Source organism: Periophthalmus magnuspinnatus, chromosome 24 (genome assembly GCF_009829125.3).
Source record: "Periophthalmus magnuspinnatus isolate fPerMag1 chromosome 24, fPerMag1.2.pri, whole genome shotgun sequence".
Taxonomy (NCBI): domain Eukaryota; kingdom Metazoa; phylum Chordata; class Actinopteri; order Gobiiformes; family Gobiidae; genus Periophthalmus; species Periophthalmus magnuspinnatus.
This window is the reverse complement of record NC_047149.1, coordinates 20218710-20239460: the sequence shown is the minus strand read 5'-3', so window position 1 is coordinate 20239460 and position 20751 is coordinate 20218710. Positions and strand designations below refer to the sequence as shown.

Below are 20751 nucleotides of genomic sequence, written 5' to 3'. Positions count from 1 at the left end.
ACAAGATGAGATGATAAAAAACACATATATTTAGTAGATATTTTGTTTTTTTTTCCCTGTAAAATCATTGGTTCCATGGTACATTATGATTATGATTATTATTTTCAGCTGTCTGATGTTAACGTTTGATGGTTATGCAAATTAAACTGTGGGATCTGGTGGCATTTTGTGGAAATTCTGTCACCGATCTCTACTAAAAACAAACTATAATGTAATATTTTACCTTGATTCATTCATTCACTAAGTTTAAACTATAGCAACATTTGAGAACAATGAATACTGTGCACTTACTTTCCTTGTAACATCATGTGTGGCTCAGACTTGTATAAAACTGTATAACTGAAAGCAAAAGGGCACTAAACTCCCAAGAATCTTCACAAAAGTCCGATGAGCAACAAGCCATAATAATCAAGAGAAATATTTTATTTAACAAAACACTGTATAAATAAAGCATTAATATAAAATACGAGTAACCCATCCAAACATAAGTGCTCTGTCAGTTCATTCAAACCAATATGTAAAAAGTGTCAAACTATCCAATTAAATAACAAGTACAAGTCAGTAGTTTTGCACACATGATCACACAACATTTAGTGCTTTAGACCAAATAAGGCTATCGAAACTCAACTTGATTTCATCGGTTGTCATCGTGTGATTATAATTACAACTAGAAGTCATGGACACACAGTTTAATCCACTCATACTTTGACTAACGGTGTTGTCACATTAAGTAGACAGTGCAGTCAGGTGTAAACTTGTTCAGATCCAGATACTGAACATTTCGTGTTAAGACAAAGACCTATTCAAAAATATGATCCACTTGGCTGTTGTAGAGTTTTAGGCACAGTGTCTGGTGTAGATAAGAGCAACTTTTACCCTCACTCCCCAGCTGAGAATGTAAAAGGGAAGTGTTTTTAGCAACTGATCAAACTGTAAAACGCACTGTAGTAACCTTTTTTTCAGCTTAAAGGTCCTACATTACACAACATTGACTCTTATGAGCTTTGAGTCATGTTATAATGTCATTACCTCAGCAAAAACATACCTTAAATTGTGTTTTGTTTCATTCACACATGTTTCACCAATCCTTTGTTATTAGTCTGTCTACACCTCCAAAGCTCCAAATCCTCTGTTCCACCTTGTGATGTCATGTAGTGATTGTTTTCAAGTTAACGGCTGCCTTTTACCTTTTGGTTTCTAGCGATTGGCAATTCGAGGGTTGAAATAATCCAAATGATTCTAGTGAAGGTGTGTGGAGTTTAAAAACACAGTGGAGCACTTTGTGTATTACGACATGACGTCACAAGGTGGAACGGAGTGTTTTTTGCTTGAGAGAAGAACGCAGCCTAAATATGGAGGGTTTGGTGTTATGTGTGAACAAGGTATGTTTTTGATGTGGAAACAACATAAAATAGATCAGAAAATAGCGTAATACAGGCGCTTTAAACTGAAACTAATGTTTTTTTCTTTTTTTACTTACAAGCCAAATCTTCTTAAATCAAGATAAAATGCTACTAACTCACTATTACTTTTTGCATAAAGAAATAGTGTGAATAAAGTGCCAATTTCATCAGTTGCTATGATGTTGGAAAAGCCACTGCGGTTAAAATGCCCTTAAAATCTTGCCTTTTTTTTCCACTGAGCAGTAAAATATGCCTGGGTTGGTACAACAATGTTCTGTTTATAACTCATCTATTATGTTGCCTTTGTCAGTCTGGATGGCGGCATTTGACAGTTAAACTACAGCGGTGCAATGAGTCGAATTTGAATTTTGAATCAAAACAGAGATTCACTTATTTCTAATCGTCAATAATTTATAATAAGTGGTTTGCAGCCATTCCTCTGTCAGTAAACGCAGCTTAGTTTGCAGCGGTGGAAGGTAATGAAGTACAAGTGTTAAAGTGCTGTACTTAAGTAGGATTTTTAGGTATCTGTACTTTACTTAAGTCAATTTTACAGTGGGTACTTTTTACTTTTACTTCACTACATTTAAGAGTAAGTACCTGCACTTTCTACTCCACTACATTTTTGAACAGGACTGAAAAGTAAAAGTACTTTTCATATGATGACTAAAGTGTCAAGTTCAAGTTTTGGCTTTGAGCAAACACACAAATACACAAAATTCATAAGAAAAAAAAAAAAAAAAAAAGATTTGTTCTTCTACTGCTGACCAAAATCTGTATCTTTTTTTAAATTAATATCACTACGTTTAACAAATTAACAACACTGGTGTGAAATACTTTTATACTTTTATTTTTTCATGTGATACTACTACGATTTACTTGAACTTGAGTAACTTTTTCTCTCTGTATCTGTACTTTTACTTAAGTAAAAAAACTGAGTACTTCATCCACCACTGCTGTTTTGGAGCAGACTTCAGACTTTGGAGGAAAGGATTTGACTATTTCAATGTAAATTATTTAAACGTAACTTTAACGTTTGGGTAGTTTACATTGAGGAAATTAATATTCAAAGCCGTTTTTGTTTGTAACACAACGGAATTGAAAACTGTGATCATCCAATTTGGTGATCAGACAAAATGAAGCTGTTTGTACGTCTTTTTTCCAGCGTTGTACCAACCCGTGTTATACTGTAAGTGGATCACGCCCATTACACAAACCATAACAGTGCTTAGTGAGACGAAACAGTGCTCCTTCTTCTGTGACATAACGACATTACGGCTCCAGTCCATTTCTATCCGGTTAGGTTGCCGTGACGATAGCCGGGACTCTGATTGTATTTGAGGCAGTTTGGTTTTCGTCCTCGATCTGAAAGCCCACGTCAGACGCAGAAGTGTCCCTCTCCCTTGGCTTTGCGGTTTGTTCCTCCTCTTTTTCCTCCTCTTCTTCTTCCTCAGTTTGGTCGAAGGTTCGCTCGGCCACTTCGGACAGACGGTTCTCCTCCTGCTCCTCTTCTCTCTGATGAAAGAAAACAATAAAAAAAAGAAAAAAAATAAGAATATGAACCAGGGCAAAACTGCAGCAGGAGTATCAGCAACAACAGAGAGAACCCCCAAACCCCCAAATATCCATCCACCCATCCATTTTCTTCTGCTTATCCGGGGCCGGATCACGGGGGCAACAGTCTAAGCAAGGACTCCCAGACTTCCCTCGCCCCAGACACGTCCTCCAGCTCCTCCAGTGGGACCCCAAGGCGTTCCCAGGCCAGTCGAGAGACATAATCCCTCCAGCGTGTCCGTCCTGCTGCGTCTTCCCTGGGGCCTCCTCCCAGTGGGACAAGCCCGAAATAAAGGTCTAAATTAAAGTAGCCTGTGTTTGTTCAACCTCATTCTTTGTGAAATACTGAGCGTGTTAAAATACATTTATCAAATATATTTCAGCCCTGTACATTGGGTGAGTAAGAAACAGTGGTGTGGTCATGATACTACAATTTGAACTAGACTGGAGACTCAATACAGTTCTGATACCACAATACCAGTAAAAAAAAACAAAAAAACACTCTTTATTTAGACAGTAGAATGTCATTTTTAACATTCAATAACAGTACTTTTTTTATATTCCCATGTGTTTTATATTCCCTCAGTCGTCCAGGTATGTTCCATAGTGGTCCATGAGCGTATACGAGTCTATGTGTCTTATACTTGCTCTCAGAAGAAGAGGAAGAGGAGAGGAAGGAGGGTAAAAGAATGGAGAGAGAGAGAGGAGGAAAGATGAGAGGAAAGAAATAGAGGGAAGATGAGGAGAGAGATAGTGGGAGAGGAAAGAGGTAAAAGAATGAGGGGGGACGAGGAGAAGATAGAGGAGGAATAGAGGTAGGGGAGGAAAGAAAAAGGGTAGAGGAGTGTAGGGAGAGAAAAGACACAGAGAGGAGGGGAAGGGAGGAAAGAGAAAGGAGAGAGAACAGTGCTCAGTGGTCCAGGTATGTTCAGTAGTGGTCCATGGACATATACTAGTCTATGTGACTTATACTTGTTCAGGACTGTCCTATTTATGTAACTTTTTTACGTATGAACAACACAATCGAGTATCTAACTTCGATACTCGTTTACGTATCTATTAGTATCTGATTTTCGATACTTTTGACAGCCCTACTGAGTGAATATTTTAAGTTGATTGGGTCGACGGAGTACCTAAAATTCTTCAAATATCTGGTACAGTGAAAGCAGTGGTACTTAAACATACCTCTTTCTTTATTCTGTAGTATTCATCGATGGCGTATTGATATTTGGCAGATGTGATACCAAACAGGTTGGCCATCCTCTCGCCCAGGTAGTCACAAGCTGGAAGAAAAAAAGTACATCACGTTTATAACATGATTTCATTGAATAGTTTACAGTATTGACATATTCTGATTAAATCTACTGGTTAATCGTTGGTTAATTATAAGTCTGCCTGACCCTGATCCTAACACAAGAAATGTACATAATTATTAGGCCTGTCACCATAACACATTTTAAAGTTCGATATATTGCTGAAGTAAATGTAGATGATAATATTGAAACATAAGAACAGATTTAAACCACAAAAACTATTCTAAATCTACAATATTGTTAAAAATCATGACATGCAATGAATAAATAGTACAATAAAACACTTTAGTACTTAGTTTGCATCTGTAATCAGTCATACAACGTCATATAGTCAAAAAATAACCAAATATTTCCCATTACTGCAAAGAAAGTAGATAAATACTGACCCCAAAAAATATTATTCCAGCTTTCATATATTGGACAAAGGGTCAGTATAGTAATTATCGTGACAGACCTGGTGATTATTGGTTGTTTAAATGGCCTTTTTTGGTTTGGTTAACTTTTATAGACTGATTAAATGTTGTATTTTGGATAAAATGTTGAGGCAAAGAAGATGTTACAAAGTCAAACTGTCAATCAAACCTGAAATGGTGGATGTTGCAGCTCTCCACATGTGAAACCAGAAGTATGGGCCCCACGTCATCTTGGACTGAAAAGAATCAAACACAACACAACATAGTACTTAGATCTGTCAACAGTCCCAGTTCCACACATCACTGACTATAAACGGCACTAAAATTGTGAGAAATTGTGAAAAAAAAAACAAAAAAAGTATAGTATAATATAGTAATCTCTGGTGGAGGGGCTGACACCTGCTACTGCCCCCATCAAAAAGGTTACATAGTGCCCTTTTAATACGCCATACTGACCTACTGGCATCCCTACACGTACCACTTGAGCGGGTTGGGGCAGCAGGTCCTTCCTCTCTGCCTCCTCTTCGTCCTCTTCATCAGTGCTGTACTCCTCCATGGTCTCACCGCTGGAGAAGTGGATGATCCTCCTGGGGACCTTCTCCTTCTGCCTGGGACTGTGCTCCTCTGGCCTCTCCAGCTCTCCCAGCTCCACGCTCTCAAAGTCCCTCACCGGGCTGGGACTGGAGCTCTTCAGAGGGAAACACCACAAGATAGTGTCAGGAAAGAAACAAGTATTAGTGAAGAAGATCGAGCGACAGTCCCTAAAGCTGGTTCCTTTTCCATCATAGGCAAATGTGTTTTATGGCTTTATGACAAATGGCCTATATCTGTGACTCAAAGATAAGAGAACATGGGGTCATTCTCTCAACCTTGGAAGGTAAAGGTGAGAGACAAAATCTAATCTTCAATCAAATGCAGTTTACACGTTTCACTCAAGAATAATTAGACAGAGAGACAAGAATATTTGGACACAAGCGACATGTTCCTCTCACAAAGACAGTTAAGTGCACAGAGCGGAGCAGTCAGGGCTCAGGGCGGAATCCTCCACCGCGCTGCTCCGGGACACAGACACAAACACAAACACTCCGGACATGAGAGATTAGCGCGTCCAGGAGCGTCACTCACCTCCTCTCCATCCATGCTCCGCGTCACAGACACGTTAACGTTGGTGAGATACAAAGAGATATCTGCCATTGTGGCTGTCTTTCTTTGTATCCCGGGATGCTGCGCCCACTACGCCTCTCCTCCGCACTACGTGCACCGGAAGTGCTGTGCGACAGCGCCATCCCCAATGCGACGTTCAGCGCGCGTAATGCAAATGTTCAGACGCTAATTTGTGTTGTTTCCACGAGAACACGGAGCAGCCTGGTGTTTATAGGCGGCCATTTACCCACTGCAAAAAGATGTCCTTCTACAGCCCTGTTCACAGCTCAGAAATGCAGGTGTTTGTGACAGACCTGCGTGTTTTATTGGGAAAGTGCAGCCACAGATACGCGTAAGGTAAGTTCAAACACGACTTGATCCTGATCTGTTTGGTGCAAAAAAGCTTAGAAAAAAAGTCCCATGCTTTAATAGGGCACTGTTTTGTTTTGTTATGTTTTACCTGGTTTGGGCCTGTCATATCCAGGGGTGTCCAAACTTTTCTCATTAAGGGCCACATATAAAAACACAGACAAAGCTGACGGTCGATTGAAGGCCATAGACAGGACACCGATACAGTGAATACTTCAAATCTGCATTATTATTACAAGTTAGACTGAACTACTAGACCTTTATTCATGTTTACATCCTCAGTGGGACACATTAAATATTTGACATGGGCTTGTTAAAGTAGATTTAGATCAGAAATATACAGTTCCAATATAGGCCAATTCACGTGGAAGCTTGAGGGCCAAGAAAAATTGTCTGAGGGCCGCATTTAGCCCCCAGGCCACAGTTTGAGCATGCCTGGGCTAGTGGATAAGATGAGTACTAGTATGCACTTCCACCATGACCTATTGGCTCCAGTAACTTAACTCTTAGTCTCTGTATCTTAATGATTCAACTTCAAGTGTTTGAGCTCAGATGCAGTAAATCACAGCTAAATCACTATCATCCTGAGATAGTGTCCTGACATAGTGCTCCTTCTACGGGTCTAAACTGGTTTTCTGGTTCATGTTTATTCTTATCTGTGGGCAAGGCCGGTCCTAGCTTTCAGGGGGCCCTAAGCTGAATTTGTCTCTGGGACCCCCAACAGCAGATGCCTCCTGGCTCAGTTATTGGTGATTCACGTTTGACAACATTATGACTCTGCTCTCATCACCTTGACCATTTGTATTTGTATTTATATGACAAACATCCGACTAAAAACATCCAAAATGTCACAAATACCATAGTCACAAGAACAGAAGACAAACATATAAGGCGTGTCAAGATTTTTTAAATTCTAGACATTTTTTCTTCATTTCTGGTGGATTTTAATGTTCCAGTTGGTGACAGTGGGCTTAAGTTTACATTATGTCGGGTCCTTGCGCTGGTGTAAACACATAGCTGCCCTCACCTCTGCCTGACTCAAAAACAAACGTAGGCAGTAGTAGATATTTTGCTACTATAGATATAAAACAAATGTAATTGTTCTAGAGGGATATTTAGGCTGCTGTAAACACACAAGCCCTGTTTATAATAAAACTTGATATATTATATTATTTTCAATGTAAATATATGGACTCTTGGGGGCCCTCTGGTGGCCTCAGGGCTCTAAGCAGCTGTCTAGTCTGTTTATATGCTGAGATGGCCATGTCTGTGGGGTATAAGAATGCTTTCATAGATCAGACGCTTTGATTCAAGACAACTTCTCAGATCATTTTAGTCTTTAATTGTTTGCTTGTAGAAACTCTTTTGTCTATTGTTTGCGATTATGATAGTTATGTTTGTTTGTTCCATTTTTTCAGGTAGCAACAGTGCGCTTTATGTATTTTACTAGTTCTTGAGGAAACACTTTTTCACCTCTTGCATTGCCATTTTTTAAAATGTATTTATTTTTGATAGCTACACCTACTTCTCACCACTAGATATCAGTATTGCTCCACTATAGCTGCATTGAGTGGCAGACTGTGATTATTATGGTACTGTGTTCTCTATAGATAGAATATTTCATTGTGGTCTAGAAGCCTAATGCTTTTAAAGATGAAGTAATAAACAAAAGATTTAAATTTATCAAAATTTTGTCAAATGTATAAAAAAAAGTGAGTTGTACCCAGAGAGCTTGCGCGCTGACGATTGAACCAACAGTGTTTTGATTCAAGTCAAGTCAGTCCCCCCAGTCACAGTGTTTTATCTGAATGTTTCATGAGTGTGGCATATCTCTTTGTGCTGACGCCATCTGATGTAAAAGCAGCGGTCTCCATGAAAAATACATGTGCTCTTTAAGGGTTTACTTTACAGAAAGGCAGAAGCGCAGATTTCAGTTATAGGTACCATTTAATATTGTGTTTTTTCTTCCAAATACTTTACATTGTTAACTTGAAAAATGAACTTGTGATGGTAATAAAATATAACCTTAAAGCAGATCTATTATGCAAAATTGACCTGTCAGAGCTTTTAACTTGAAGTAGTTTTTTTGGAGTGATTTGTGCATGTTTGAGCAATCTTTAATCACTTTTAATACATTTTCAAGACGCCATATTACTGATCAATCCCTATTTTCACCACACTGCTCTGTACTTACTTCGTTCTTCTTCATAAAAAATATCCACTTCTCTCTAGTGTGAGCTGCATCCATAGGAGGAGCCGACTGCCACACGGCTCTTTGTTGTGAGGACGTTTACGGCGATGACAGCTCCCATTGGGCACTGCATTTTTCTAATGTGGAAGCCAGCAGACATGTTTCTTTTATTAAGTTGTTTTATATGAATATTGCAATTTAAAATGCAAATTCTAACATAATGATCCACGGGTGTCAGATTATAGCTATACAGCAGACACCCTACACCCTACCACCAGACATAACGGCATAGGAGTCATTGTTCAAATCAAAGAGATATTAGTAAAACATATTTTGAAACTTCAGGTAAAAAATTATAATGGATTATGTTTTATGCTTAATGGAAGAAAAAAAGGTCATGGCAGCGTACAACCCGAACCCATCACATGTAACAATCTGACCAGTAAGGATAGCTAAGAATAATATTTGTCCCCAAAGTAATATTTTAGATTTTAGGAACGACAAAGATCCCTGCTCCTGCTCTTTTCAGATATGTGCCCAGTTTGCAGAGAACAGTATCAATTAGGGCTGCAAGATCAATCAAAATCGAATTGAAATGGCATTTTAAATGGACACAATTAGCAAATTTCCTCCAAAAACAACAGAATATCCTTTGTTATTCTGCAAAAAAAAAACCAACAACTGCTAAAACTGCTAACTGTGTACTTCAGATCTGCAAAAACATGATCTGAAATGTGATATTTGAATCTTTTTGAATTCTTCTGGACACTTTTAAAATGTAAATGCTAATATTAAAACATAAATCGCATTTCTAATCACTATTACAATACTTATTTGATCGTTCAGCTCTAATATCCATCAATAAGTGAGTCAAAGAAAGTAGCAGTTATCAAATAGTATGTAAGTTAATGGTCCTGTATTAAGCAAAATTGACTCTTGTGAGCTTTACCACATGTTATAATTCTGTTACCTCCTCAAAAACAGACCTGGAGTTATGTTTTGTTTCATTTACAGATGTTTGTAACTCTTTATTATTAGTCTGTCTACATCTCCAAAGCTCAGAATGCTCTGTTCCACCTTGTGATGTCATGTAGTGGTAGTTTTCAAGTTAACGGCTACGTTTTACCTTTTGTTCTATAGAGATTGTCGATTCCAGGACTGAAATTAACCAAATGATTCCAGTGAAGGTGTGTGGAGTTTAGAACACAGTGAAGGACTCCAGGTATGTTTGTGATGAGGAAACAATATTATAACACAGACCAGAAAATAGCGTAGAATGGGCCCTTTAAGCATTATTATGTAAATGTTTCTTGGGCCAAAATGGGAAAATACCTTTTATAATCTCAGGTTTTTCTGCTGACTGTGAACTGTAAACAACGATTTGTGACCACTTATCTTTTCTCACTTTATTTATTTTTTGTTGAGTTGCGTTTTGTCTCAACCTTTCCATTATCAACAGTGACAGTCCAGTGTAAGCGTCCTATTTGTAATCAGTCATCCCAGTGTCCAGGTCAGCTATTTATCGGCAAAACACGATTCATCTTCACGTGTCAAAATTATAGATTTTTGAAAAGGGTAGAATCACAACTCCTCCAATACATCTTTTGTGTCTTCCAAAGGTTGCCATCATTAAAGATTGAATAGCTCACTTGGCCATCGATGAATGTGAACTCGGAATAATTTGCTCGTCTCATTTATCTACTGTTTTTGCATAATTTTATTGTTTAATGTGCCTTTTGGCTGGTTTACAAATGAAGTCACTGCTTCTCAAACATTAGGTCGTCACTGATCATATGTAGATGCCAAGTGCAGTGGTGGAAGAAGTACTCGATTTTGTTACTTACGTACAGATATCAGGGCAAAAAAACCCAACAACCTCAAAATAGTAAAAGCGAAAGTATCACATGAAACTGTCTACCTGTTTAACTTTTTACTCTTAAAGTACATTTTTTTTACACAGATTTTGAGACGTAATGAAGCTTCAAATGTAGAGATTTTGTCATAGTTCTACCTGTTTGCTTGTTTTTCTCCTCAGTCCAGCTCCGTTTTTCAGCTTGTTCCGGCCCTTCTTTTGTTACCTCCCTGGTTTCCCAGCAGCTGCCTCTCATTGTGTTAATCAGCTCAGGGCCGCCTATATATATACTGCTTCTGTTCAGTTAGTTCTTGCTAGATTGTTGAACAGACAAGAGCAACTATCAAGCCCTGTATCTGTATTACCCAGCTGAAATTCTCAACGTGTGTTTCTCTCTGTTTGAGTTGCCTGTCCCTGAGTTTATTTCCCCAGCCTGTTTCCCCCTTTTTGAATTCCCAGTCTTGGATGAGATTTTCATTGTTACTAAATAAGACTTCTTTCCTCAGTTGTTTATTTACCTGATTTACCATATTCTGAATTACCTGTTAAAAGGACACCTTCTGTTGTAGTATCTAAGACCTTTTGATTGCTCACTTTGTGTTGCATTTGAGTCCAGTTACCTGTGTGATAGATTTTGATAAAGATTTGTGATAAATGTTCCTATTTCTTTTCCTAGCTGTTTTTATTTGTATATTTTTGTTTGCTCAAATTATGACTGTGCTAAAAATAAACCCTTAGACTTTTCAGCTGGTCTCAAACAATAATTAAAAATACATTTACTTTACTTCTGTCCTCAAAATTGCTATGGAAAATGCAGATATGTGCTCTCAAATGTGTAAAAGTAAAATGTAACCACTTTAAAATGTACTTAAGTACAAATTTTAGGTATCTATACTTTACTTAATTATAGATTTTAGATATCTGTACTTTACTACTCGTCTCGTCTCGTACTTTGTTACATTCCACCCCTGTCCAAGTGTAATTTTGATATACACTTGATGATACAGTATATTGTCCCATATTTAACCATTACACAGGCGCCTAAACAGCTCTAAACTACATCTGTCGACCTTAAATTAGTTCTCTAAATTAAGAAATTACTTTGTATCAACTTTAAAAACACATTGGAGCTTTATAGGTCAATAAAAAATGATATGCACTAGTATTGAGGGCTGAAAAGAATTGCTCAAATATGCATGAATGAAACTAAACAGTACTGTATGTAAGGGGACGCTATAATACTAAAAAGCTCAAAATATGTTTATTTATAAATGTACCTTTTCACGTTGTGTTGTCCTCGTTAGAAAACTGCAGTACCCAGTGGGAGCTGATGTCGCAGTAAACGTCATCACAGTAAAGAGTCGGCAAGAGAACAGCGGATTTTTAAAATTTGTTCCAAAAAAAATTGGAGAATGAAGTACAGAGCGGTGGGGGTGAAAACTCGTCGTCTTGAAAATTCGTGATTGAAGATTGATCAAACATGCACGAATCACCCAAATAGAAGTAAATGATGAGGGGAAACAAGTATAACATTGTCAAAAGCTCTAAAAAGTTGATTCTGCATAATAGGTTAAGAAATAGCTTCATGTATCAACTTTAAAAACACAGAGGAGTTTTATAGGTCAATACAAAATGATATGCACTAATTTTGAGAGCTGAAAAGAATTGCATAAATGAAACAAAACATTACTTCAGGATCAGGACTCTATAATACTTATTAACTAACATTGTAGGAGCAATATGGGTGATTTTGGTTGCTATGGTTTACTGCTTTCTGGCTGGTGGAGATGGGAGACGCCGGGTAGCTGTATTTTTATTTCGTTGACCGCTTCATTTTTGCTTGTTACCATACTATTTTTTTTTTTTGTGTAAGCCTACATTTTAACATCGTTTATGTGTAACCTGCTTAAGCCACTGATTCATTAAACCACCAAAAAAATGCACAATGCGACTCTGTGTACTTCCTCCAAACGGCAGCGTAACAGACCAAAGTATTGGACCCAGACTTCTCTAAGCGACAAAGGCTCAAGGTCGCTACAAATACTGTATGTTTAGCGTATAAATGTGTCTTTTCATGTTGTGTTGACTATAGACCTGCATAATTTGGGGGAAATGTTATTGTAATTTCTCACAAGTACTGAGATTTTTATTTGTAGTCCCGTTATAGACCTGGTTTAGATCTGGTGCGACATGGAAAGCCAAATCTCGTCTTTGGTCGTTCTCGGTGCGATAAGTTTGACAGCCACAGATCTAAACTACTGCAGTCTTTCTGATTGTACAATTTTGCCACCTCAAATCGCTATTTTGATTCGATTGTGATGTATTGTGCAGTGCTAGTGTTGCTCCATTCAAACCTGAAAGTAAGTAACATCTTTAGAAAGCCAGGGAGAGAAAATGGCGTGTTGATCGCTCCAGGTTTGATTTAACAGAAGCATGTGGGTTTTATTTGACTGCACCAAATAAGGTAACTAAGAAGGAACAGATTTGTGGGAATTTCAAGTAAGCGCAACGTCTGACTGCACTGAATTGGAGGGGCTGTATTTCCACACACATCTATTATTGTTGAAGCTTACTAGCGAGTTTATTCAGCTGTGAGATCTGCACACTGTCAGATAAGTGTTTTGTGATGGGGGAAAAATAGCTCAGTGTTCCAGCCATAGTAAACACATGGGAACTGACAAGAATAGTGTTATTGCTATACTCTGGATGAACTCTTTGATGCCATTTGAGGTAAGCTGTTGATGTTTTGCTATTTGTGCTCGGTTTTGGTATGGAGATGCAAAGTAAATTGAATTGAAGAAGATTATGTTGTATTTCCGACATTTTGTGTTGCTATCAGCTAAACGCAGCCTGGTTGACGTGTAAACAAGAGGCACAAACAAGAGGGAACTTTATAACTTTTCTCTTGTGGGGCGCCATAGACTGTTTAAAGAAGTGGACTAAGTGAGTGTGACGTCTTCCTTAGCAACGCTGTCAATCAAACCTGTTGCTAACGCTATCAGGTGTGACCTCGGAGAAAGGAGTAGCCTGATTTATGAAATAAAATATCAAGTAGTGCAGGTTAATACAAAGAATTTAAGACCGAAATGACGAGGCTGACAGGAGCAGTTATGGAGAAAGGGGGACAGTTTTTCAATAAGAAGTGAATTGGCGCCAGAGTCGATGGAGCAGGAAGCGCGCCATACTCACTTCCTGTTCCCAACGCAGCGGCTAGCAGGTTAGCTATGTCCATTTCTATATACTGTCTATAACTGCACCTTTTAATTGGTTGAAGGCTCCAAAGCTGAGGTTTTTTTTTGAGTCTTTCAACCTCTAACCAGAAAGTTTACAGTTCAGTTCAGGCATGATTAAAAGCTGTCATTGTGTCTTTGGGCAAAACACTCTTTGCTGCAAATGTTTCTGTAAACTAGTACCCAATAGAAATTTAGAAAAGCATTATAGATTACCTTTTTTGAACATTTATATACACATTTTTCATGGTCCTCAAAGGGCATATTTAGGCTGAGTGCTTCTCTCAAATAGAAACATATCTAGAGTTGTGTTTTGTTTGAGCAACCCTTTATTATTACTCTGTTTACATCTCCAAAGCTAAAAATGCTCGGTTTCACCTTGTGATGTCATGTGGTAAAACAGGAAGTCCTCCACCGTGTTTTAAAACTCCACACACCTTCACTTGAAACATTTGGATAATTTCAGCCCAGGAATTGCCAGTTTCTAATAAACTAAAGGTAAAAGGTAACTCTTAACTTGAAAACTACTGCTTCATGACATCACAAGGTGAAACAGAGCATTTTTAGCTTTGGAGATGTAAACAGAGTAATAATAAAGTGTTGCTCAAACAAAACACAACTCTAGATATGTTTTTGATGAGCTAACAACATTCGAACATACCTAAAGCTCACAAGAATCCATTTTGCATAATATACTATACTGACCTGTAATTTTCACTTTAATCATGTCTCAAATAAACACAATTGAGATTATTTAGCATCACAAGATATTTCAGATTTGTACTTGTCTGGTCTGTCCTGTCTTTCCGAAGTGTCTTTGTTGTACTCAGCTCTGAACATTCCCCGTCTTTTAATAACGACATCCATCATATTCACATTAACTGTGCTGTTGACAGGGTTCTTCCTCCATTGGGCCATTGTTTCTGCATAGTTATAGCTCCACTCGGCCTTGTATAAACTCCTCTATGTCAGAATAAGAGACCTCATATTAATCCAGGACAAAATGACTATGTAGGCCCTGAGACTAAGACGCTAAAGAAAAACAGACGAAATAAAGTAGAGTAAAGAATTTTCTTAACCTGTTGGAGGGTTTTTTTCACTATTGTAAGCACTTAAGTGATGATAGACATACTTGAAAATGGCCTTCTAATGCTGGTTGAGACAGCGGTTCATCGCTTTGACACTATAAATGTGGCTCTATTCTGCGGTCGACCCAGTACCACTCCAGCAGATGTGTCGGATCGCGCAAATCCTGCAGTTTTTGTGAGCTCTGAGCGGCAGTTCAAGGTTGGTCTGCCCGAATAGTGGAATTATGAATGATGATATTGCTTAGCTTTCTCAGGCACCGTGTATGAGAGCTGTCTGCAGAGGCCTTTTCAAAAATATAGTAATTCAAGTCAAATGGAGGACTCAAAAACTGTATAAGTGGAAGAAAATATTCAGACTATTCATGGGTTTTATGGTGCCATTTTGAGGAAGTTTGACCGTTTCAAGAGATATAGTATTTTCTTGAGTTGTTAATTGCTCCGGTGACTGTCACACTTTTCATCATTCTGAAAAACATTTATAGAAAACTTGTAGTACGAGTTGACCCCTGCCTGTTCACACTTCACTCACTCTCAGACAACAGACGCCTCATTCAAGTGTGTATTGTATAGTGTCCGTGGTGTTTCAATATTCGACAGCTGAAACAATATTTTTTGAGGCTCAATATTTAGCGTTTGTACTATTTCTTTGCTGTATAAAGAAGTGGGCTGAGGGAGTGTTACGTCACCCACAGCGTCCGGCTCAGGCCAAATGAAGCTCTTCGAGGCTCGCAGTTATAAGAGCGGATTTGGAGCCGAGTTGCATATTAGGAATTCCAAGTATCATAGCAACCAAAGAGCCAATCCGGAGCGAGGCTGTTTAGCAGAGAGTGAGTGTTTAGCAACGCTGTCAATCACACCTGTTGTTAACGCTACTGGGGGCAACGTCAGGGAAAGAAGGCGTCTGATTTGTCTGTTATTCATGTTCATATCTTAAGTTACAAACACAATAGCGGAATAAAAATGCCAGGATTATGTAAAGCGGGTTAATATGAACATTTTAAGACCAAAACGATGAGCCTGACAGCAGCAGTTACGGAGAGAGGGGTGACACTTTTCTAATGTAAAGTGAATTGGAGCCAAAGTTAGTGGAGCTGGAAGTGCGCACATGATCACTTCCTATTTAGAACGCAGCGGCTAGCGGGTTAGCTATGTCCACTTATATATATATATGTAATCTATGGTAATAAGGTAAGATTTGACCTGTAGCGGGCTGAATAAATAACTTCTGTGGCCGTTTATGTGTTGTTTTATGATCTTATTTAAATATTGGTTTACTGGGATTATCTTCCTTTGTGACAGCAGCATAAAGTAGTTTCAATATTAGCGTTTATCACAATATTTATCTGTATTAAAATACTGTGCTTCAAAAATTATTATCGCAGACAAATCACACAGCAATATGTATTTCTTTGCGACAGTGACAACTAATTACTGTGGGAAGGGTTACCAAGGTCTATTAAATTGCGTCTAAAAAACGGAAAATAAACCTAAAAACAAAACAGAGGGCAATACCTGTATAATATTCAGTTGCATTGGATTGGATTGAGCCAATATCTTCAAGTGAGGTATGTGTTAGTCGACACTAGGCCTGTCACCATAACAGCATTTGAAGCACGATATACAGCTATGGAGATATACTGCGATAATTTATAATATTGGAAATACTTTAGGCCAATGATACAATAACAACAATGTAAGATAATCACAAGGAACCATTTTTAAATAGACAGTGTCATTATATAAAAAGACGCATGCATTTTTGTTTTTTTGTTTTTTTCTCACTGTCTGACATGAAATCAGACAAAACCTTTCCTGTTTTAGGTCAATTAGTATTACCAAAATTATTTCTATTTGCCAAATGCCAGAATAATGAGAGGTTTTTGTTAGTTTTTCATTACTCTCTTCAAAATCAGACATTTACATACCTTTCGTTAGTATTTGGTACTATTGCCTTTAAACTGTATGACTTGGATCAAACATTTTGGATTTCCTTCCACAAGCTTCTCACAATAGTTGCTAGGAATTTTGACCCATTTCTCCTGACAGAACTGGTGTAACTGAGGAAAGAAGCACTTGTGTCGTTTTATATAGTGTAAGTAAACTTCTGGTTTCAACTGTAACTGTATTTTTTCATTTCTCTACAGCTCAGATCTTATATTACAACAAAAATACCCAATATCTCCCCACTTTTACAAAGAAACTGTACACATGATACATTTTGAGCCCTAAAATGTATTACTCCAGCTTTTATTATTATTGAACGATAAGTTGATATAGTAATTCATAGTTGTGACAGGCCTAGCGTCATGTGTGTTTCGTAATCATACCAATATTAGTTCTTTAAGTTTTAAATTGGCTGGATCAGATTTTTTCCACTTGAGCATGTTTTTTTTTGTTTTTTTTAATCAGGAAGTGTGCCTGTAGTATGCTAGTCATTGTATTACTGTGATATAACTCTATCTAACTGAAAAGTGCACATAAACTCAATTTGGATGCTAGGATGCAGTTTGGACCACTGTAAACCGCACTAGTCCTGTTTTTCACATTTTCAAGATGATACAAACAGGTGCAGCGCTTTAATCTCCAAGACAATGTCTGAAAGTTAAAGATATGTCCAACAGAAATTCAAAATGTGCCGACAACACAGAAATCCAGCATGATGAAGAATAGACGCTTTTACACATTTAAGTCGGAGCAGAATACGCCGAGCTGCTGCAGATTTCACATGGAGGACAATGGGCCTTGACACCGCGCGTTACTGCACTACAAAGGAAACGTCACCGTGAGGCGGCCAATATTAAATAGTATTTCACAGGATATTTGGACTCAAGCTGCGCTGATGAAAGGCTCCCACTGCTTACCATACTTTAGAAGGGATTTTGCAAGTGAGCCCAGAGAAAGAGGGAAGTTAGCAAAGGGCAAATCTGTATCAGACGTTATAGTTTTGGATCAGGGGCTGGGTTATATGCTCATTAGAACTGACTGGGTTAGTTTCACAGTAGTAGTTGGCATATTATTTTTGTTGGATTGAAACAAACAGCTGACAAATGATGTAGATTTTTTTGCTCTTCAAACTCAACTCGATGCAAGTGTTGAGTGTGTAATAATGAGTATGTAGCACAGTTTAAGACCAGACTAAACACCCACGTCTTCTCCTTGGCTTTTACTTCTAGCTAGACGGAATATCTTGGTGTTTTTTTTTTTGTTTTATTGTTATTGCCTTTGTGTCGTGTTTTCTGTTGACTTGTTTTTGTTGACTTTTGTGTATGACGCACTTTGGGCAGCTTAGGTTGTATTTTAAATGTGCTATATAAATAAATTTGAATTGAACTGAAGTATTTTCTTTTTTCAAAATACAATTAGTTCCATATGTTATGAAATATTGAAGAATACAGAATACTTGAATAACGTGAACTTGCAGGTGTCTATGTACATGTTTGTCAATTGTACTGGAAGGAGGCGTCAGAATCAAAGACTAAATGGTGAAAACGAAAGGCAATACTTCAATACAATAAATCAAACACGTTTTTAGTGAATATTGTTTGAATTGTTTAAAATACATTGTGTCTTTTATGGGTGCGACTTTGTTTCTGTTTCTTGTGGTTGGTAGAGCATTCATTCACTGATCTGAAAGTCAACAGTTAAAATCCTACTTCCAGCATTAAACTCACTGGTCCACGGGTTGGCGGTTCAATCTCAGCTCCCATAGAGTCATTCTGTCATTGTGTCCTTGGGCAAGACACTTAACCCACCTCCTCCAGGGTCTGTATATTATATGAATCTGTGTGTGAATGTTTGTGTGATTGAGTGAGTGTTTCCTTGATGTAAAGTGCTTTGATTTCCCATCGGAGTTCTGTATAAATGTTTGCATTATTCATGTTTGATGTGTCTTTTAGTTTCAGAATATTTTGGTTCTGCTGTTCTGCAGGTTAGTGTATATTTCTAGATTTATATTATTTGATTTTCAACTAGTTATATCTTATATGTACACAAATATATATTGTGATTTGAAGGTTTTAGAGTCATATATATTAGAATTATGCATTAAGGCCTTTACAAGATTTATTTTATCTTTTGATTTTTATTATTGTTATTTTATTTTATTTATTTTTTGTGCTAAAATCTCAATCCCAACGATAATACGAGCCAGTGTTTTTCAGTACACACCTGCTCCGTGAGTCCAACCTTGATTGGTGCAATGTCCTGAAGAAATCGTCCATCTTCTCAATTATCTATTTGGGAAAAAACAATCTCTTGTCTTCATGATGGACTTAAGTTTTGGACACCTGATGCCACAAACTTGAAGAATGAGTTAAGACTTTTTCAACAACAATAAATCAAAAGTGCAGCGTGTCCCGATGGTCTTGTCAGAACGTATCAGTGGAGTTTGATGACTTGCATTGGGAGCTTCACTCTTGTTTGTACCTGTCTGTTGCTACAAATGGGCAAAATGAATGATTTGAGTGAATTTGCATTATATGGTTGTATCATGATATTAAAGAAACCAATCATGGATACTTAAGCTACTAGGAATTAAAGTGTTTCTGTCCAGATGCATAAACCAGATCAAGCTATTGTTCTGAACGCTATGATCACAGTTATTGAAAAAGGAGTGTTCGTACTGGGCCACCATACCAAGGAGCTTCACATTAGCAGGGACTTTAATCAGTGGATAAACTCACCACTAGATGGAGCCAAAGGACAACCAAATGAATCCTAATGAAATACAATGCAAATATATGTAACACAAAATGAGTAGCAAAATAAATTCCAAATGTTTCTCGCTGAGAAAGGTCAAAGGTGAAGTGGTGTTTCCATTTAAATGTGCAGTCAGCCATATGTGTTTTTGACAAAGGTAATTAAAAGTCATGAGATTTGCGTCAAAACAAGCTACATGTAAATAATTTGTGGTCACTTGTTTAAAATATATAATGGCTTGTAATTAATTAATATTGTTTAGGTCAAAGTGAGGTTACAAAACAACACCATTGTCTAATTTAATGCACGTTCAGTGAATAAAAACGCTAATTGCTGGATTTAAGATGACATGACAACATCCTATGGCCCAATTGTTTAATAATACTAACTTTAGCTGCCTCCATCTGTATTAAAGTGCAGATTTTTGTTATAATACTGAGTTCTTGTCAGTCACAGAAATGATCAGGTTCAACATTTGAGAGTTTACCTTTTGAATATCAATAGGGAAAACTGGCTTTGGGAGTATGACATCATCACCCTCTATAAACTGAAAACCACTATTATATAACACCATTCATGAGAACACAGCTGCAATAAAGGTTTACAAATAGATGTTGCATAAGCTCCTTGTCCAGACAGGCCTGTGTTCATTATCACCTCACGGAGCAAGTCCTGCCTCATCCCACCGCTCCTCATCCCACTGCTCCTCATCAGCACCTCTGACACTGCAAACACTGCACTTTACACCAAGACAATATACATTATACGCATCTGCATAAATATAATCTTGTCTTTTTGTCTGTTTTATTTATTCTTTCAACTGATTGAATTCATATTTTCTAGTTTTCCTTTAAATTGAGAGCGCAGAGATCAGTGTTGCCTCTAAACTGTTGGTGTTTTCTGTGTTAAAGAAGCTCATTGTGACAGAATAAACAGAACAAGGAGTCAAAGATCAAAGAATTACAGCAAAAAAAACTCGGAGCTCACAGTCAATAACAGTAATATGAAAAGTCTTGATGTTAAGTGTTATGCGTTATTGTGTCATGTTAAGCAGCTTTTGGACCTATTTGCATTTTAAAGCAGCTAGTTTCCCTTCTCATTTACTCTCTCGAAGTTGTTTTTGAAGTGATTTGTGCATATTTGAGCAATCTTTAATAGTTTATTTTCAAGACGCCATATTGCCGATCAATCCCTATTTTCATCGCCACCGCTATAAGCCCACTGTGACGTACTTACTTTGTTCTTCAATTTTTTTTTTCTTAATCATTGATCTGAATAGGAGAATAGTGTGACGTACAGCTTTCCGTAAGAGGGGTGAACAGCTCCTCGGGTCTTTATTTATTATTATTTTATTATGTTTACGGCGATGTCAGCTTCCATTGGGCAACAGTTTTTTTAAGTTATTTTGGATGAATATTGTGATCTAAAATGTGCACATTATAACATAATAATCCACAAATTGGTGTCAGATTATAATTTTATAGCAGACACAAGCAC

At 37.6% G+C, this 20751-nt stretch overlaps 1 protein-coding gene across 2 annotated transcripts; it reads right to left on the bottom strand.

Annotated features, from left to right (window-relative positions):
• Positions 1-402: 402 nt before the first annotated feature.
• Positions 403-5956, bottom strand: zgc:153383 (uncharacterized protein LOC751751 homolog). 2 transcript variants are annotated; one of them, XR_008649237.1, is made up of 6 exons: positions 5809-5942; positions 5162-5371; positions 4853-4919; positions 4143-4240; positions 2325-2918; positions 403-2038 (listed from the first exon to the last, which is right to left on the bottom strand). XR_008649237.1 is itself a non-coding variant. In XM_033991007.2 (5 exons), the coding sequence occupies exons 1-5, from the start codon at positions 5875-5877 to the stop codon at positions 2703-2705; spliced, it is 660 nt and encodes a 219-aa protein (XP_033846898.1). In that variant the 5' UTR covers positions 5878-5956; the 3' UTR covers positions 405-2702. The 2 variants fall into 2 exon arrangements, 1 of the variants encoding a protein (XP_033846898.1); XM_033991007.2 differs by having other exon boundaries at positions 405-2918; positions 5809-5956.
• Positions 5957-20751: the final 14795 nt, after the last annotated feature.